This window comes from Pipistrellus hanaki (genome assembly GCF_964339955.1).
Source record: "Pipistrellus hanaki genome assembly, chromosome: 13".
NCBI classification, from domain to species: domain Eukaryota; kingdom Metazoa; phylum Chordata; class Mammalia; order Chiroptera; family Vespertilionidae; genus Pipistrellus; species Pipistrellus hanaki.
Window position 1 is genome coordinate 59,501,804 of NC_140515.1, and position 18,319 is coordinate 59,520,122.

Sequence of the window (18,319 nt, forward strand, 5' to 3'; positions counted from 1 at the left end):
GAGCAGGATCTGGTAACTCCAACCTCCTTCCTGTCCACAGGGCCAGGCCCCGGCCCTCCTGCTGCTCCAGGCCTGGGCGAACAGACTGGCCAGAACGGGGAGGATGGGGCTAAATGAGGCTTTTCCTTTTGCTTCGGGAGATGGCCCCAACAGTGTAAGAACCACCCTCCACACTTGCATCAACCTTTAAGAAGGAAAAAGTAATAATAATTACAATAATAATAATAATAATAATACAGATAACACTCGGAAGAGGGCCTGTGTCAGCCATGATTGCAGTGATGGCGAGGCTAGCAGCTCCCGGTGGGGGAAGAAAGGGTGGAGGAGAAGGAAGTGGTTCTCAGAAAACATGGCGCGAAAATGGAGGTGAGCACAGGGTGCAGGGCCAGCCCAGCCGCAGGGTGCTGAGCGGGGTGGGAGGGCAGCGCCCAGTCCAGGGGTCACTGGGTCCCTCCCTCGTTATCAAACATAAAACCGGGGCGGGGAGGCCCGTGCGGCGGAGCGGCGCCCGCAGTCCTGCCAGGCGGGGCGCAGCCTGGCCTTCGGGGCCCGGAAGGCCGCCTCCAGCCTCCCCCCGCCCCGCGGCTCAGGGGCCCGGGGCCAAGCATCCGCAGCCCAGGCCTGGCAGGTAGCAACGGGACGGCCGCGCGGGCTGTTTGTACCCCCCCACCCCACGCAGGGACTCCCCAGCATGCAACGGGCCAAGCGCGGCCACGCCCCCTCCCGGCCGCGCCTCGCAGGGAGCTGCTGGGACTTTTCATTGACCTCGGAGCTCGGTGGCGTTCGGATCCGCTCGGGTGTCGCCGAGGCCCCGCCCCCTCCGGCGGGCACGTGACCCCGCCGGGTCCCGCGAGCTGCGTCCTTCGCCCCCTCTCGGTGGTCCAGCCCGGCTGCCTGTCTGGGGCCGGGGGGCGGGGCTGCTCGCTGATTGGTGGGCTCCGTTTGGCGCCAACTAGGAAAGGGGGCGGGGCGGGCGGCGCGGGGCTCAGGGATCAGCTATTAGCGCGAAAGGGCTCGGCGCCGCGCAGTCCACGAGCGAGGCGGCAGCCGGCGCGGCCACTGGGCTCCGGCGGGCGAGGGCCGGGACGACGCGCAGGCAGCTGGGCCCGGGCCGCGGCCTCTCCGCTCCGGCCGCCTCCCTCGCCGCCGCCGCGCTTGTTTGGATTTAACCTCCGGGCCCGCCGCCCGCCGGCCTCGCGGGGCGATCGGGAAGCACCCGTGCGTGTGGGTGGCGCCTGCCGGGCCGGACGCCCGCCCGCCCGCCCGCCGTCCGCGCCTCCTCCGCGGCGCCGCGGCCCGGACCGCGGGCCGTGTTTGTGTTTGAGCCGCGGCACCGGCACCGGCGGGCGCGCGGCCCAGTCAGCGCGGCGGGGCGGGCGGGCCGCGGAGGCAGAGGAGCCGGGGCGCCGCCATGGAACTGGGCCCGGAGCCCCCGCACCGCCGCCGCCTGCTCTTCGCCTGCAGCCCCCCGGCCGCGCCGCCGCCCGTCGTGAAGGCGCTCTTCGGCGGCGAGGCCGCCGGCGGCCTGTCGCCTGTCACCACCCTGACGGCCACCATGGGCCAGCTGCAGGGCCTGGGCAGGTGAGGAGGCGCGGGCTCCGGGGGCCGGGCGCGGGAGGGCCGGGCCTGTGCCCCCGGGGCTCCCCTGGGCACCCCCGCGGGCGGGATGCAGGGGCTGGAGGCCGCCGTCGGGCCTGAGCCGGGCCCGGCAGGGTGCGGGGCGGCCTGGCCCCCCGCCTTCGCTGCCCTTGCCTTTCGGATTGCCCCCCCTTGCCCGCTTCTGCCCTGGCCCCAGGAGGCTGTTTGTACCCCCCCACCCCACGCAGGGACCCTCTGGGCACAGACAGGCCCCCGAGGCCCCACTTGCACCCTTGGCCCTGCTACCCTGCAGGATCCTCGTTTCCTTCCCAACAAAGGAACGTGGCGCTTTCTCTCCTGGGTTTTTTGTTTTGTTTTGTTTTGTTTTGCAAAACCCTGGGGGTCCCTGCTCCCCGCACATTCCCGATGTCCACCCGCATGCGTGCCTACAGCCGGGCCTTTTTTCCCAACTTCCTGTGCTCAGAATCCTCTGGGCTTCTCGGAGGAGAAAGAAAAATTTAAAAAAGCATCCACCGTGTTTGCTGGAAGCTGCTCTCCCTGCAGCCTTGGACCTGGCGCTTCCTAAGGAAGCACGTGTCCTGTGGCTTGTTTTCCTGTGTGTGTGGCTGCTCCGAGCTCAGTGCCTGCAGGACACACTCCAGCCCTCCCCGAGGCCCCCTGTCCGGCACCGCCCCTCCCCAGCCTTCCTGGGGGGTGCTGGGCCCTGAGTTGTGCTGTGAGGCAGCGATGCCCTCTCGGCCGAGAAACGGCCGAGAAACACGGATTCTCTCCTTGGTTTCAGTGTGGGCGAGCAGCCGCCGGAGGCCAAGAACAGCAGTCTTCAGAGGACGGGCTCCTCAGAGTCAACAGATTCAGGTACTCGGTCCTCTCCGCTGGTTCACCCTGGGCCGGTCCTGTGCCCGGTGTGGGGGCACAGTCTTGCGGAAGCCTGTGCTTTCACCAGGAGCGGCCTGTGGCAGCCTGGCATGGGGGCACCAGGCAGGCGCTGGTCCTGGGGTTCGCCAAAGCTCTGGGTGCCATCCACTTGTCCACGTTCAGTGGTTGCTTCCCCTGCCCCGGGACCCGACCCAGCAGCCACTGGATGCCTAGAGAAGTGGAGCAACACACGCATCTCTCGCTCTCTAACACAGATAAACAATCAACAAATCCGCACCCTCGGTTACCTGCAGAGGCAGGCTGCTGATCTGGGCCGTGCAGGGCAGTGGTTCCGCCTGCCCCCTCTGGGTGGTGACTTGTTGAAGGCAATAAATGCCTGACTGTCCTATGACACATATTTCCAGAACCCCCGAGTTAGGCATGGGGATCTGACAAGATAAGGTATTTGAAATAACTATGCCATACATTGGTGCTGGAACGTTCTCTCTGGGGGCTGGAACTCACAGAAAGTTACTGGGTAACTTTCTCAATAACCACAAAGAGATGAGAGGGTTCGGGCTAATTCACACCCTCCTCAAATGCCATCTTCCTTGGTGGGATTTGCAAATAGGCCAGGGGGACTGGCAGATATACCATGAAAATGTGATGTTTCTGACAGTCATACTAGTTGGCATAAAGTCCAGACCATCTTTGTGGAGTGGTCTAAAGAAACAGGACCAGGGAGTCTTATTTTTTAGAAAGATATATTTTATTGGCTTCTTTTTTACAGAGAGGAAGAGAGATAGTTAGAAACATCAATGAGAGAGAAGCATTGATCAGCTGCCTCCTGCACACCTGGGGATGTGCCCGAAACCAAGGTACATGCCCTTGACCAGAATCCAACCTGGGACCTTTCAGTTCGCAGGCCGATGCTCTATCCACTGAGCCAAACCGGTTAGAGCTAGTGAGTCTTATTTTAAAGACAAAATGGTGTTTTGAGTACTTGTGCCTAAAAGATGCATTCTTTTTCCCCACAGGCTTCTGTCTGGATTCTCCTGGGCCCTTGGACAGTAAAGAAAAGTATGTATTCGCTGCTTTTAGATGTTAGTGCTTAGGAAAAAATTCCCTTAATTTTTTTATGAAATTGGTCATACTCTGGATTTAGCTGTCCCTAGTAAGACTCTGATATCTTACCATTATTATTATTACTACTACTATTGTTTTTGTTTTTTAAATATATTTTATTGATTTTGTACAGAGAGGAAGGGAGAGAGGTAGAGAGTTAGAAACATCGATGAGAGAGAGTCATCGATCAGCTGCCTCTTGCACACCCCCTACTGGGGATATGCCCGCAACCAAGGTACATGCCCTTGACCGGAATCGAACCCGGGACCTTTCAGTCCCCAAGCCGACGCTCTATCCATTGAGCCAAACCGGTCCCGGCTACTACTATTGTTTTTTAAATGCTCACCCAATGCCCTGGTGGGGATAGCTCAGTTGGTTAGAGCATTTTCCCAATACACCAAGGTTGCTGGGTTCAATCCCGGGTCATGGTGAAGCAACCAATGAATGCATAAGTAAGTGGAACAACAAACCAATCTCTCTCTAAAATAAGTAAATAATCAATAAATCATCACCCAAGGAAATGTCCTTAGAGAGGAAAGGAGGGGAAGAGAGAGAAAGAACCATGGATGTGAAAACGAAACATCCGTCGGTTGCTTCCTGTATGTGGCCAATCCAGGAAATCTATTGCCTTGACTGGGAATTCGACCCTTGACCTTTTTGGTTTGTGGACGATGCTCCAACCAACTGAGCCACCCGGCCAGGGCAACAGTCTGGTTTTTTATTTGTTAATATTTTTTATTGATTTCAGAGAGAAACATCAGTGATGAGAGAACCATTGATCAGCTGCCTCATGCATGCCCCACATTGGGGATCGAGCCCAAAACCTGGGCATGTGGACCCAGGACCCTTCGGTCCACAGTCCTGATATGCCTGCCTCTTTGCTTTATTCTCATGATTTATCTTCTGGTTTCATTGCAGCCTTGAAAAGTCCATGAGGAGAATAAACTCCCTGCCTGTAAGTCAATCCTCTATGTTTCCAACTAATACCTGTGTCTCTCCCCCCCCCCCAAGCTGCCAGGAATGCTCCTAATCGCAGACATGAATTTAGACAATGGAGTCTTCTTTTCCTTAATTTCAAAAGCAGACATTCCTAGAAGCTATTTCAAATCTGCCTCTTTTCCCAGCACCTCTAATTATTGGCTTTACGGAACCGGGAGGGGTTCTTTTGTGTAAGCGATGTTATTGGGAAGGGGTGATTCCTCAACCCCAAGTCCCTGCTGAGGCGGTAGACCTCAGGAGTACGTGTGAGGCCACGCTGCGGGAACTCACGTTCTGGCCGCCTCACTGCAGTAAAACTGTCTCTGTCTTTGGAGAACTGAGTTGCCATTGCCTTTCCGTTTATGGTCCCGACCTCCCTTCTTCCCTTTGGCAGCCGAAGCTTCTGGGATGTAGCCCAGCTCTGAAGAGGAGCCATTCGGAGTCTCTGGACCGTGGTGTCTTCCAGCTGATGGACCCGGAGGAGAATAAGGAAAACGTGAGTGCTGCTCCGTGGACTAACCTGGAGCCGAAGCAGAGCCCCAGGGCAGGGGCGTGGGGCCGGGCTGGCCGCTTCCGGGGAGAAGGCGCTTGTGGGGCAGGGGGGGAACGTGCATCCTGCTGGGAGCTCTGCCCTCGGCCAGTGTTCCTTCCTCTGGGTTTTGTCTGAGCAGGAGCAGCGGGGTCCTTTAGGGCTGTTGTGGGAACTCGGGGAGAGGACACAGGCCTCTCACCTGGTTCAGGAAAGCAGGCCTTGCCCTGCCGGGAGCTCTCAGGGGTCCTCACATCCATGCAGGAGCGCGGGCAAGTCCCAGGGAGTGTCAGTCACTGAAGCGGCAGCTGAGAGGCTGAGCTGTGCTTGCCGTGGGAAGTCCAGGCTTCTTGTGTATCTCCCATCTCCTCTCCCCTCTTTCCCTGCTAAACTGCCGGTCCATCCTCCTCACAACCTGACGGGCTCTGGGAGACCTCTGCTTCCACAAGCTCCCTGATGCCTGGGCAGCTGTGAGGGACCCGGAGAGGATGAGTTCCTGCCTTCAGTGTCCCAGGCTGCGGCCTCGGGAGTGGCTTCTACCTGGGCCAGGTGCAGACCTGGGCCAGGCCTGGTGTCCCGGTCCCCTCTCCCTCCCAGCCTTGGCTTCTCCCGGGCTGGCCTGCTTGGAGCCTCCTTCTAGAAGGAAACGGCATAGGGTAGAGGAGTCCTGGCCGCCGGTGAAGCCAGAATCCAGGCACATCACCGCCTGTGCGGTCTCCTCCGGTGAAGGGGACGGACGATCGGGTTGTGGGTGATGGTTGATGGCTGATGGCTGATGAGCTGGTCACAGACAGCACTTGGTCCAGTGCTGGCACCGGAGCCTCTGGTGTTAGCTGTCTCTGCCCTGAGCACGGGGACAGCTGTTTGGTGGGCACCTTAGGAACGGGGTTCTGAGTGCTTTAGAGGAGCAATAAAAGGAACCACCTGTGTGTGTTCACTTCTGGCCTTTCCCTCAGCCGTTTGTGAGGTTTGGCGTTTGGTTTTCCTCCCGTGGCTTTTAGCACGGAATACAATAATTTCATTTTTTATTTTTAAATGCGCTTTTATTGATTTTAGAGGGAGAAACATGGTTCAGCTGCCCTCTGCATGCCCCCTACTGGGATCAAGCCCCCAACCCAGGCCTGTGCCCCAACTGCGAATCGATGCTCAACTACCTGAGCCCTCTGTCCGGCTGGGTGCTGGGTGCAGTGATGTTCCGCGGGGAAGTGTGTCTGGGAGGAAGAAGGTGGGAGGGTGAAGCTCTCAGACAGATGTGCGTGAAAAGCTTGGCTCCCTCCCACCTACAGGGTGTGACTTGGCTTAGATTTAAAACTGTGGACTCGCCTGTAAGACAGTGTTTGTGGAATCGGCAGTGAGTGCTTGTAGGGAACTCGGCCTGGTGAGGAGACGGCCCGTGTCAGAGGTCGGCTGTCGCAGCCTTTGGAATGACTAGCCGCACGGACCGGTGTTGGCGTCGGGTCGGAAACGTGACGGGCCTTAGTTGGAGGCGTTTACGGACGGGACCAGGGCCACTCCTGTCCGTCTCACCTGAGGTGTCGAGGCCTAGCTGGTGCCATAGGCCGTGGGAGATGTCTCCACTGTACTGTCTTGCAGGAAGCCTTTGAGTTTAAGAAGCCAATCAGACCCGCATCTCGAGGCTGCCTGCACCGTGAGGAGGGTAGCGGTCTCTTCCCCCGGAGGCAGAGTTCTGCCCCAGCCCGGATGGTACGTGCTCTGGCTCCTCGGCGTTTCTCCCGGGAAGAGAACTCCAGCTCCGTGACTGGAGCGGAGGCCCGCAGTGGCGCTGGTGTCTTTACGGGCCTTGTCTTTGGAGCGAGTCAGTCACATTTGTTGGAGGTTTTGCTGTGTCTGGAGAGGAGAGGGCGGAAGCTGAGTGAGAGACGGTCTGTTTGAAATATTGGACTTGAGCACAGGATGTTGGACCCGGTCGGTTCTGGGAAGATCATGTGCAGGCCTCCTGGTCATTCTCTCTGCGGGTTCCACGTCTCACGTGAAACCTGCTCTTCCCCAGAGCGTCCTGGTGCTGAGGCGCTGACTTTGCAGGAGGATCTGAGCTCCTCTCAGAGGCACGGAGAAAGCTGTGGGTCTCAGGGAACCACCTCTGGGCTGCTGGGTGGTGAGGCCACTGGCCCAGGGCACCCATTTGCCGGACAGACTGTCCTCACTTCGAGCGCGGTGACTAGAGGGGCCCGGCGGGGACTGAAGGATCACGTTTGGTTCCTGGTTTTGCTGGGAGCGTGCTTCTGAAATGCAGCTCTCCCGACCGCCTTGTGGTCTAGGACTGTGTCAGCCAGTTGCTATGGCTAGCATTAGCACAAAGCATTTTTAAAACGTTTTTATTGATTGGCTGCCTCCTTCACGGTCCTTACTGGGGATCGAGCCCACAACCCGGACCTGTGCCCTGACTGGGAATCTCTCAACAGCAGAGCACTGTTAGGTTCTGTTTGTTTTGTCATATACGAGAAGGTTTGTTGGAAATTACAGAGGTGGTAGGAGTGAGCCAGCTGGGCTGCTGAGGCCCAGAAGACAAGTTACAGAGCAGAAGGCCCGGAGCTTAGGCGAGAGAGAGGGAAGATGGGGGAGACTGAGGGGAGGGAAGCATGGCGCCTCGGAGGGAGGAGGGCCTGTTCTCACCTTTCCCCTCAGGTCTGTGAAGGAGCTGAATCGCCATACTACATGTTGGAGAGTGCTCAGGGCCTTAGGTGATTGATTGCCAAGGGACACGGTAACCCTTTGAGAGCTGGCATCCAGACTGAACATGCTTCGTGCGTATGTGCACGCCTGCTCGAGGCCAGCATTTCCTGTCATCACCTGGCTGCCCTTATTGCAGCCACTGCGTGTGAACAGGACAGGCCGTGCTGATCCCATGGGGTGGGTTTCGCCCGTGTCAGAGGGCGCTTGCTCTGTCCTTTCCGTCTGCCAGCACAGTGTCCTTCCTCTGGTGTGAGATGGTGGAGGAAGGTGATCTGTCCAGAGGTTTGTGTGTCATTTTCTGTAGCTTCTGCACCTGGGGAGTCAGGAACCGAGGTCACAAACTGGTGTTCTGCCCGGTGTGAGCATCGGAGGGTGTTGTCCATGGTCGCTGCCACCCTGCGTCCTGCGGGGTGAGACCCGAGCCCTGCAGTGTGCCCGGTGCCCAGGTGCACCTGTGACCAGAGAGCGCAGATCTTGTTCATGTTGGGAAGCAAAGTGAGGGCCAGGACGGCAGCTGCCGCAGAGGATGCTGGGAGCGGTCTGCCCAGGCCACTGAGGATCACATACTCAGGCCCCAAAGGGGTGTGGTCTTGGCGGTGCTTGCAGGGCTGACGTGGGGACCACCAGCTCCTGTGGAGGGAAGTATGGCTGAGCGCCTTCCTGGCTTCGGAAAGCACAGAGTGGCTAAGTTTTCCTGGGTCTGGCACATGGGTTGCCTGTGAGATGCCGTGCTCACTCTGAGAGGTCTCTCCTGGGAGGGCGAGGTGGGAACAGGTGCGCCTGTGACCTTTAACCTGCACGAGCATCGCTCTCCTGTCTGTGAAGTGAGAGGGAGGCTCGCCCAGAGCGCTGGGACGTCACTGGGGACGTGCCGGTGGAGGCGAGGCCCCCGTGGAACCGGCCTCGTGAGCACTCGCTGGGCCACTGCCTCCGCGCCCTCTGTCCCGGCCCGTGGCCCTCTGTCCCCGCCCTCCCGGTGCTGTGCCCACGGGTACGGCCGCTGATAGGCCTTGTCTTCCAAAGGCCGTCGGGTCCTGCTTCGGGGGATTGCTTCGGGGAGGGGTCTTTGTGAAGGCTGCTTGGCCTCACACCCCTTAGTGCTGGATGTGGACATGGAACCATTATTCTTTCAAATGTTTTTATTGATTTCAGAGAAGAAGGGTGAGAGAGAAAGGAACATCAATGATGAGAGAGAATCATTGGTCAGCTGCCTCCTGCACACCCCCTACTAGGGATCGAAACTGCCACCCAGGCCTGTGCCCTAACAGAAATTGAACCTGGGACCCTTCAGTCCACAGGCCAATGCTCTATCCACTGAGCCAAACCAGCCAGGGTGATGTCAGATTTATAACCTGGGGTTCATATTCCTGTGATGAGCAGTGCTAACATTTTACTTAAATATACAGTTTTTCTCCCCCGTCCGAGGAGGTCCGAGCTGACCGCTCGTTAACAGGCTGGCTTCTGTCTTGTAGCTTTCCTCCAACGAAAGAGAGAACAGCGAGCCAGGGGCCTTCGCTCCCCTCTTTCTGCCCCCGTCGCCCGCGGCTGCCGCTCTGTCTGATGAGGACGATGGCTTCATGGACCTTCTGGACGGAGAGAGTCTGAAGGTACAGACGGTGCTTCTTGTCCGTTCCTACCTGCCCGGGAGCCCTGGAACAGTGGTGGGAGGAAGGTCCAGGGTGCCCAGGGCTGAAACCAGCTGGTGTCTGTCTATCTGGTGTCCTTCCCGTCTGCCTCCACGATCTCACCCGCGCCGCCTCCTGGGTGGGCGGGGGCTGTGTGCAGATGACCGAGCTGCAATGCGAGCCTCTCCTCCCTGTACGATGGGGGGGGGAACACTGGGTGGCAGTCAGGCAGAGTCCCGCCAGCATTTAAAGCAGCGCTCCTCTCTGCGCCTTTGTCACATTCTCTAGAATGACGAGGAGACCTCCTCCTGCATGGCCAGCCTCTGGACGGCCCCCCTGGTCATGAGAAGACCTGCAAACGTGGTGAGTGGGTCTGGGGGGGCATTGGGCCTCTGACAGGCAGCACTGAGCAAACAGGAAGTGAACCCTCTGCTCACATCACCACAGGAATCAAAAATGGCTTCATTTGAGACTCTGTTTTGGGGTCTCTGGGCCTTGACTGGTCACTGGTTTTCTCGTGTTAATGCGCTCTGCCTTTTATTTCCCTTCAAGTGTTTTGTCCTCATTAATGTGTGTGACAGTGTCAGTAATGTGTGTGCTTATAGTTCTTATCTTTATAATTTCTCGTGCATCCCGACCATTCTTGCTCAGCTAACACCCTTTCTGTACAACCCTGACCTCTGAACTCCGGGCTAAGATCGCCGGCTGACATCTGGAAATCAGTTGTTAGAGACATACAATGGTATTGGCTTGGATTTTAATGGGAAGCTTTCTGAGTGAGTCCCGTGTCAGCAGCAAGAATAGAAAGACTCCAGCAGACACCTGCGCCCACTCACCTGGCATGAGCCGCAGCTGCAACTGCTCCTCCTCGGAGAGCCTGGCCCAGCAGAGCTGGTGCAGCCTCGCCCTCCTTCATCAGGGCAGAGAGGCCTGCCGGGCTGCCACGTGCTGTCCTGTCCACGGAACGTGGAAAGATGGGAGCACGTGTGGGGCACACAGGAGAACAGGGAGGCTCACAGCCATGAGCGATGGCGGGCTGACGGGTGAAGAGTTCAGAAGGCTTCATGGGAAGAGGAGCTGAGGCTTGGACAGTCAGGGTGCCTCCCGGGTGGGGAGGGAGGCTTGTGGTCACCAGGAAGGAGTGCTGGAGGGGGACCAAGGATCGGCTGAGGTCCTCCCAGCGACTGACCGGTGGCTCTCGGCACCGGCGGTGGGTGCAGGTGGAGTGTGTGTGGCCTGCGGAGCGGCGCTCAGGGCCGATGCTGCCTTTTGTCCCCGGGTCTCTTGAACCTTTTATTTTTAATTCTCATCCAAGGAGGGAAGATATGTTTCCATGAGAAGGAGGGAGGAGGGAGAAATATTGATGTGAGAGACACAGCGATTGGTTGCCTCCCACAGGCAGGGATAGAGCCTGAGACGCTCTGGTGTGTAGGCTGGTGCTCTAACCACTGAGCAGCAGCCAGAGCTCCTGGACTTGGTGTCCAGGCTTTTCAACATTTGCATAAAAAATCTGCCCTGCATCTGGAACACGGTTTCTCTCTCTTTGTAAAAGATTGTTTGCTTGTAGGTACCCCCGGAGTTGGTTAGGACAGCGGGGAGCGTGGGGTGCTGAGAGCACGGCCTGTGGGCCTGTGGGCCTGGGGATAACGGGTTTTGTGTCTTTTCCCAAAGGGCAACCGCTGCAAGCCGCTGGACTGCACCCCCGCGGGCAGCCCCGCCCTGCGCTCCGCGCTGAAAAGGCCTGACTCCTCGCGAGAGCTGTCCCCGGCCGGAAACACGAAGCGGAGGAGGAGCGCGCTCAGGGCCAGCCCCGGGGCGGCCGCCAGCCCGGACAAGGCCCGGGAGGTGGGTGTTGCAGGGAGAGCGGCCGTGTTTTCGGTTCTAAAATTCCCGCCTGCCTCCTCATTCGCTGAGGAGTTTGGTAACCGATTGGATGACGGCTGCTTTCAAATCTTTCTCGCGCTCCCAGCATCTGCCTGGGTGTTGGCTTCTGTTGGTGTCTTTTCCTATTGAGGTTGAGGTTTTCCTGGCTCTTGCTCTGACAGTGATTTTTCAGTTGCATCTGCGTGTTTGGGTGTTTAGCAGGTCTGACTGCGGGGAAGGGGGGACTGAAGATGAGGTGGAAGTCCCTGCCCCCCTCGGCCTCTGGCGTGTATGGGGCGGAGGAGTGGGCTTCCGCTCCCTGCTGGCCTCACTGACGCCGCCCGGGGAGTAAGATGGGGCACTTCCCCACAGCCAGGCAGGTACAGCTCCAGGCTGCCGTGGGTCCTCACCGAGGAGACTTCTCCGCTGGCTTTTAAGGGAGTGGAGGGGAGAGGGAGAGACATGGATGGGCTGCCTCCTACAGGCACCCTGACCGGGGCCCGGCATCGAGCCTGCAACTGAGGCACCCTTGACCGGAATCAAACCAGGACCCTTCGGTCTGCGGGCTGACATTCTGTCCCGAGTCAAACTCACTGGGGCTCGTCCTTTTGACCGCCTGCCCACCTGTGGACCAGTGACCATCTCAGGGCCCTGGCTCTGGGCAGTGAGGCCTCTGCGCCTCTGCCTCCCTCACTGTTTCCTCCAGGAGCTAAAGCCTGGGGGGGGCTTGCACCCCGCTGGGAGCACTCCGTCCCAGCTGTTTATATACGATGGCCTATGGGCTTCCTGGTTTTGCAGCTATTTTTCCTCCTGAGATGTCGTGTTTGGCTTACTTCCGATTGCTTTTGTGTATACAGTTCCCCGCACCGCGCTGCCCACGTCAGTCAGCTTTGGTGTCGGCGTCAGCCCTGTGTTCTGTGGCGTGGGAAGGTTTGAGCAAACGGCCGCCCTGGAAGGCAGACCGCAGGCAGGGAAGCATCTAGGCCTCATGCCTCGGAGTTGACAGTCACTCTAGGTGCTGACACCAGGAAAGTTTGTTTTTTCTAATTAAAAGCGGAATTCCAGGTTAAAGGGCAAGAACGTTTGTGAAACTTCGTGTTGTGTACATGTCAGCAAACCGCCTTTGTTTTTCGAATCTGGATCTAAGGAAGTTGGTTGAGAGGCCTCTTATCTAGACCCAACCTTCCTATTATTCCTGCTCGGGGGAGGGGCCAGGAAACAGTTAGATTCAGTCCAGCAGGAAAAATGTTCATTTGCTGAGTGTGAACAGTTTAGTCGTGACGTGTTCCAGGGGAGTGTTCTGGAAGCCCTGCCTCGGACCCTGGCTCACCCCCCCTCCGATGTGTTACAGCTTCTCCATCTGCCTCCCGCCCTGGCGTCGCCCCCAAAGGGGACCATTGAGAACATTTTGGATAACGACCCGAGGGACCTCATCGGAGACTTCTCCAAGGTAACGCAGCCGCTGGCTGTGACAGGGCGGATGGGTTACCACACACACACACACACCCCGAGGCGGCTCCTGGGTGCCCCCACGGGACACAGCTTGAGGTTTTTTTTTTTGTTTTTTTTTTTAAATAAATTTTTATTGTTCATATTATTACAAGTGTTCCTTTTCCCCCCCTCACCATTGCTCTCCTCCACCAGGTTTCCACCCCACCCTCTGCCCTTTCCCCACTCCCCATTGTCCTCATCCATAGGTGCACAGTTTATGTTCAGTCTCTTCCCACGCCCCCCTCTCCCCTTTTCCCCAAGAATCGTCAGTTCACTCCCCTTCCATACCTCTGATTCTATTATATTCACCAGTTAATATTGTTCATCAGATTTTTTTTTTTAATTTCCTTGGTTTTTAGATTCACTTGTTGATAGTTACGTGTTTGTTGTTCATAATTTTTATCTTTGTTTACTTTCTCTTCTGAAAGAACCCCCTTCAGCAATTCATATAATTCTGGTTTGGTGGTGATGAACTCCTTTAGCTTTTTTTTATTAGTGAAGCTCTTTATCTGACCTTCGATTCTGAGTGATAGCTTTGCTGGATAGATTATCTTTGGCTGTAGGTTCTTACTATTCATCACCTTGAATATTTCTTGCCATTCCCTTCTGGCCTGCATGGTTTCTGTTGAGAAGTCAGCTGACAATCGTATAGGTGCTCCTTTATATGTAACTACCTTCTTTGCTCTTGCTTCTTTTAATATTCTCTCTTTGTCTTTTGCTCTTGGAATTTTAATTATGAGGTGTCTTGGTGTGGTCCTCTTTGGATTCCTTTTGTTTGGAGTTCTGTGCGCTTCCTGGACTTGTAAGTCTAATTCTTTCACCAGGTGGGGGAAGTTTTCTGTCACTATTTCTTTCAGTATGTTTTCAATATCCTGCTCTCTCTCATCTTCTGGGACCCCCATAATTCTGATGTTGGTTCGCTTGAAGTTGTCCCAGAGGTTTCTTACATTATTTTCAATTTTCTGGATTCTCTTGCCTTCTAGCTTCTGTGGAGGAGTGTCTTCTGGCTCTTTATGTTCCAAATCTTTGACTTGATTCTTGCGATCTTCCCTTTTGTTTTTAGGACTCTGTAAAATATGTTTTATTTCAGACAATGTATTCTTTATTTCTTGTTGTTCCCTTATCATTTCTTGATGATCTCTTTTCATATCCTCATAGGTCTTATCCATCTTTTCTAGGAAATTCTTGAAAAACCTTATAAGCGTAGATTTGAACTCTATATCCAGACGCTTTTTGTCCTCCATTTCTTTTGTTTGTGATTTATTTTGTTGTCGCATTTCGCAGTTACAGATGGGGCGAGGTTTCAGGGTGGAGCCCAGCTTGAGGTTTTTAAGGCCTCTGTGGGACGGCAGGCCTCACTGGTGCTGCTCAGTCTAAGTAGGAAGCCCTTCTCCTGCCGCAGGCAGACTTAGTGTAAAGGCAGGAATGCAGAGATCTGCAGCCTCACCGCGATCTGTCAGGGTTTTTCAGAAGGTCCAGGGTTAAAACGGAAGTTCTCACCTGGACATGTGCCCTGACCAGGAACGGAGCCGTGGCCTCTTGGCTCCTAAGTCGATGCCCAGCCGCTCTCCACGCTGGCCGGGCTGGCAGTGTTACAGCTGCCCTCCAGCAGGAGCGGGCGTCGGCGCGCTGAGCTCTCTCTCTCTAGGCCTATCTCCTCCGCACGGCCGTGCTGAGCTCTCTCTCGCTCCCTCTAGGCCCATCTCCTCCACACGGTCGTGCTGAGCTCTCTTTCTCTCTCTCTTTCTCTCTCTAGGCCTACCTCCTCCGCACGGCCGCCGGGAAGCACCAGGACCTGAAGTACATCTCTCCGGAAACGGTGAGCTGCTCCTGGACCGGCCTCCGGGCTGTCTGATGCTCATTGTTTCCAGCCAATGCTGACTCTCCTGGCCTCTCTCCTCAGGTGGCGTCTGTTTTGAATGGCAAGTTTGCCAACCTCATTAAAGAGTTCGTGATCATTGACTGCCGGTACCCGTACGAATACGAGGGCGGCCACATCAAGGTAGGGTTCCTGAGGCCGGTGGGCCTGCTGGCGTGGGAGGCGTGAAAGGGGCCCTGGGTGGCACCTGTGACTGACGGGGAGGGACCCCTGGCTGCCTGGGAGCTCACAGGCTGGTCCTGGCCCGCATGGCTGCCACTCCTGCACGGCATGTCCCGGCGGTGCCCACCGCTCCGAGCCGGGCCGGGCCCAGGCTCCGTGAGGCCGCCTGCGGGAAGGGGTGTTGGGACACTTTCCCGGAAGGAGGTAGCTCCTTGTGCGTTTCAGTCTTGTAACCAATAAGGTAATGGTGAAATGGGTGTGGGTGCTTTAAAAACGCCGTGTTTGTCACTGCCCGTGGCTTTTGAAAGTCCCCGCGTTCACACTCAGGAAGTGCTCGCGGTCACAGCGTATTGAGGCGCCCGGGTGAGAGCCTGTGGGGCATCGTCCGCCAGCGGGAGGCGGTGCTGAGCCTGTGTCCCCGCAGGGCGCCGTGAACCTGCACATGGAGGACGAGGTGGAGGACTTCCTGCTCAAGAAGCCCATCTGCCCCGCGGACGGCAAGCGCGTCATCGTGGTGTTCCACTGCGAGTTCTCCTCCGAGCGGGGCCCCCGCATGTGAGTCCGGGCGCCGGTGGGGCGTGCTCGCCCGCGGCCTCTCCAGGCTGAGCGGGCACCGGGCACCGGGCACCGGGCACGGGGCAGGGTTGTGAGAGCACAGATCCCTGCCCCGAGGTAGGTGTTCCCTGAGATGCTTCCCCGCTGAGCAGCCCCTCGGTGCCCGAGCCGCTTCCTGGCTGAGCGAGTGGGCGGGCCTGGCCTCTGCCGCCACCCACTCCCAGTGAGCCCTGCCACTGCGGTGTGGCTCACTGCTCAGCTCCCTTCCCACGGAGGTCAGCCCCGCCGTCCTGAGTCCCCGCCGTCCTTCCTCCCTCCCGGGGCCCTGTCCCGGTGACACCCGAGGTGCAGGGGCGGCTCTTTGTCGCACGCCAGGAAAGAACTGGATGTGGCGCTGGAAACAGTGTCCAGTCCGTGCTGGCCAAGGAGCGGGTGTGTTCTCGCTCGTTGTTGCCGCACTGGGCTGGGCGAAGTGCCCGCACATCCCCTCGTTAGCGCACGCTCCGCCGGGGCCTGCTGTCCAAAGCATCTCTTCTGCGAAGTAGGCGGGAGCGGGCACGGGAGCAGCACTCCCTCGCTGACGGAGCAGTGCTGGGCCCGCCGCTCTGCGGGGAGCGCTGACCTGCGTCTTCTCCCTGGCAGGTGCCGCTACGTGAGAGAGCGGGATCGGCTCAGCAACGAGTACCCCAAGCTCCACTACCCGGAGCTGTACATCCTGAAGGGCGGGTACAAGGAGTTCTTCCTCAAGTGCCAGGTGAGTGGGCTGGGAGCATGGCGGCCCCTTGAGGCGGACGGAGAGATCTGCCTGTGGTCACGGCTCCTCTCCGGTGTCTGGGGATTTGCCCGGCCAAGAGGGGCCTTAAACCCACTGGCCAGCTGCACTGCTGCCCAGTCTCCCGGCCCCCGGAGGGAGGGAGGAAGGGAGGGAGAGAGCAGGGTGAGGGGAGACGGGTGCACCTGACCTCACTGCCCTGTCCCCTAGTCTCACTGCGAGCCCCCCAGCTACCGGCCCATGCACCATGAGGACTTCAAAGAAGACCTGAAGAAGTTCCGCACCAAGAGCCGCACCTGGGCCGGGGAGAAGAGCAAGAGGGAGATGTACAGCCGCCTCAAGAAGCTCTGACGGCGCCTCGGGCAGCCGCAGCCGTGCCTGCTCCGTCCCCTCCCCTTTTCGCTGCGGAGAAACGAGCACAGGAGCCACGAGGGCAGTTTGGAGAGGCTGAGCTTCCTCCTGCACCTCCCTCCACGCCACACGCCGAGGATGGAGCCAGAGCACCCCGGCTGCGCCTTCTCCGTCCCCGCCCGGCTCTCCTCGGTCCCACAGCCGGAGGAGCACCGGGCACTGGACCCTCGTGAGGGGAGGGGAGGGAGTGGAGACACGGAAGCGCTGCTGGCACACTCCAAAGACAGCTGGAAGGGATAACCCACGTCTTAATTTATTCAACCTCGTCAATCACTTTATTGCTACTTTTAACTCCTGGAGACTTATTTAACTGCTTCTGTGAGTCACAATACTGCCATTTTATCATCCCAAGACTACCTCTGCTTTTAATTAAGAAAGAAAAGGAGGGGAAGAAGAGGTGGCCTGAGTGCGGGACAGAACTCCCTCTGTCACCAGGAGGCGCTGCGGTCCCAGCTGCTGCTACTTCAAGCCAAAGACATGCGGGGGGAGCGGCACTGGACTCGGCCTTGGCGACGGGCAGAAGCTCACCCGCCGGACCTGCCTCCGGGCCACACGGGGGCCACACGGCTACGTGTGTGCCCTGCCCTTCCGCTCCCGGGGCGCCTGGTCCGGGCCGATGAGGAAAGCACTTCAGGCAGCCTCTGCGGCACCCTGGTTCATGGGGAGCACGGTAGCGAGAGTATCCCAAAGGGGGCGGGGGGCTCTGGGCGGGGAGTGTGTACGGAGTGTCTTCCTCCCGCACTCGGAGCTTTGGGTTTTCTAAAGAGTCATTTTGTGCGCCAAGGAGCATCCAATCAGTGTTAGCGGCCCCGGGTAGCGGCGGGCTGGGAGCCTGCATTGAGGGGGTGTGGGTGCTGGCGTGCGGTGACGGATGGTTCTCAGGTGGTACGGTGGGTTGGAAGGTGAAACTCCGAGTTTATCATGTTTTCCCTGAGGGGCAGGGAGTGGTGGCCACGTCGCCAATTGCCTCCTTGTCCGGCCCCAGGAATGGGGGTCTCCAAGGAGCACCCCTCCTCGGAGCTGGGCCGACCGGAGGATTCTGGACGCCGGTTCAGCTCCTGCTGGTCCCCCCTCAGACGCCAGCCCCGACCATCTCTGCTCCCTCGGGGTGCAGCCAGGTTTCTTGTGCACGAGTCAGCCCCCCTTCCTCGCTGCCTACTGGGGTGGGAGGGAACCAGTGATGCTGTGTGTTCATGGGTTTGAGTTGCATTTGACTATAAAACAATCTTGTTAGAAAAGTGCTGTGGGAGCAGGAGGGGACCTCCGCTCAGTCTGTCTGTCCGTGGGGATTCTGTTGAATGCTGGGAGGGGTGGTGGCCTCCAGGTTTGCGGTGCAGTGAGCACCGCCAACCAGCCACCACGGCTCTGAAATAAAACCAATCTTGAACCCGTGCTCGGCTTCGTGGGTTTTTACTGAATCTATTCAAAGGGGATGGTTTGCCCTTAAGGTTCGGGGACTCTGTGATAAGACCAGTGCTGGGCAGCCACAGGGCTCTGGTTAGGCCCCGCGTCCAAACACCCGGCCTGACGAACAGGGACGGCCGCCCGCAGGCGCTCCCTGAGACGGGTCCTGTGGAGGAGGCAGCAGCCAGAGGGCCCTGAAGAAGTGGGTCTTGACCTTTCTTTTGTTGACTAGAGGCCTGAGGCCTGAGAATTCAGGCCCTGGAGGGGTCCCTCAGTGGTCAGGGAAGGCCACACCCCATCTCACCTCTGCTGCTGCTGCTGCCACTGCCGGCAGCACAAGCCTCGGGGGGGCTGAGGAGACTCCAGAGACAGCCACA

The 18,319-nt window shown here is 58.1% G+C and overlaps 1 protein-coding gene across 2 annotated transcripts; it reads left to right on the forward strand.

Annotated features, from left to right (window-relative positions):
• The first annotated feature begins 968 nt into the window (after positions 1-968).
• Positions 969-17,930, forward strand: CDC25A (cell division cycle 25A). 2 transcript variants are annotated; one of them, XM_084901664.1, is made up of 15 exons: positions 969-1,581; positions 2,381-2,454; positions 3,492-3,534; positions 4,498-4,534; positions 4,952-5,053; positions 6,680-6,790; positions 9,253-9,387; positions 9,694-9,768; positions 11,077-11,250; positions 12,620-12,718; positions 14,516-14,578; positions 14,663-14,761; positions 15,225-15,355; positions 15,998-16,109; positions 16,338-17,930. In XM_084901664.1, exons 1-15 carry the CDS (start codon positions 1,412-1,414, stop codon positions 16,476-16,478), a joined length of 1,566 nt encoding a protein of 521 aa, XP_084757790.1. In that variant the 5' UTR covers positions 969-1,411; the 3' UTR covers positions 16,479-17,930. The 2 variants fall into 2 exon arrangements, with proteins under 2 accessions (XP_084757790.1, XP_084757791.1); XM_084901665.1 differs by lacking the exon at positions 6,680-6,790 and having other exon boundaries at positions 972-1,581.
• Positions 17,931-18,319: the final 389 nt, after the last annotated feature.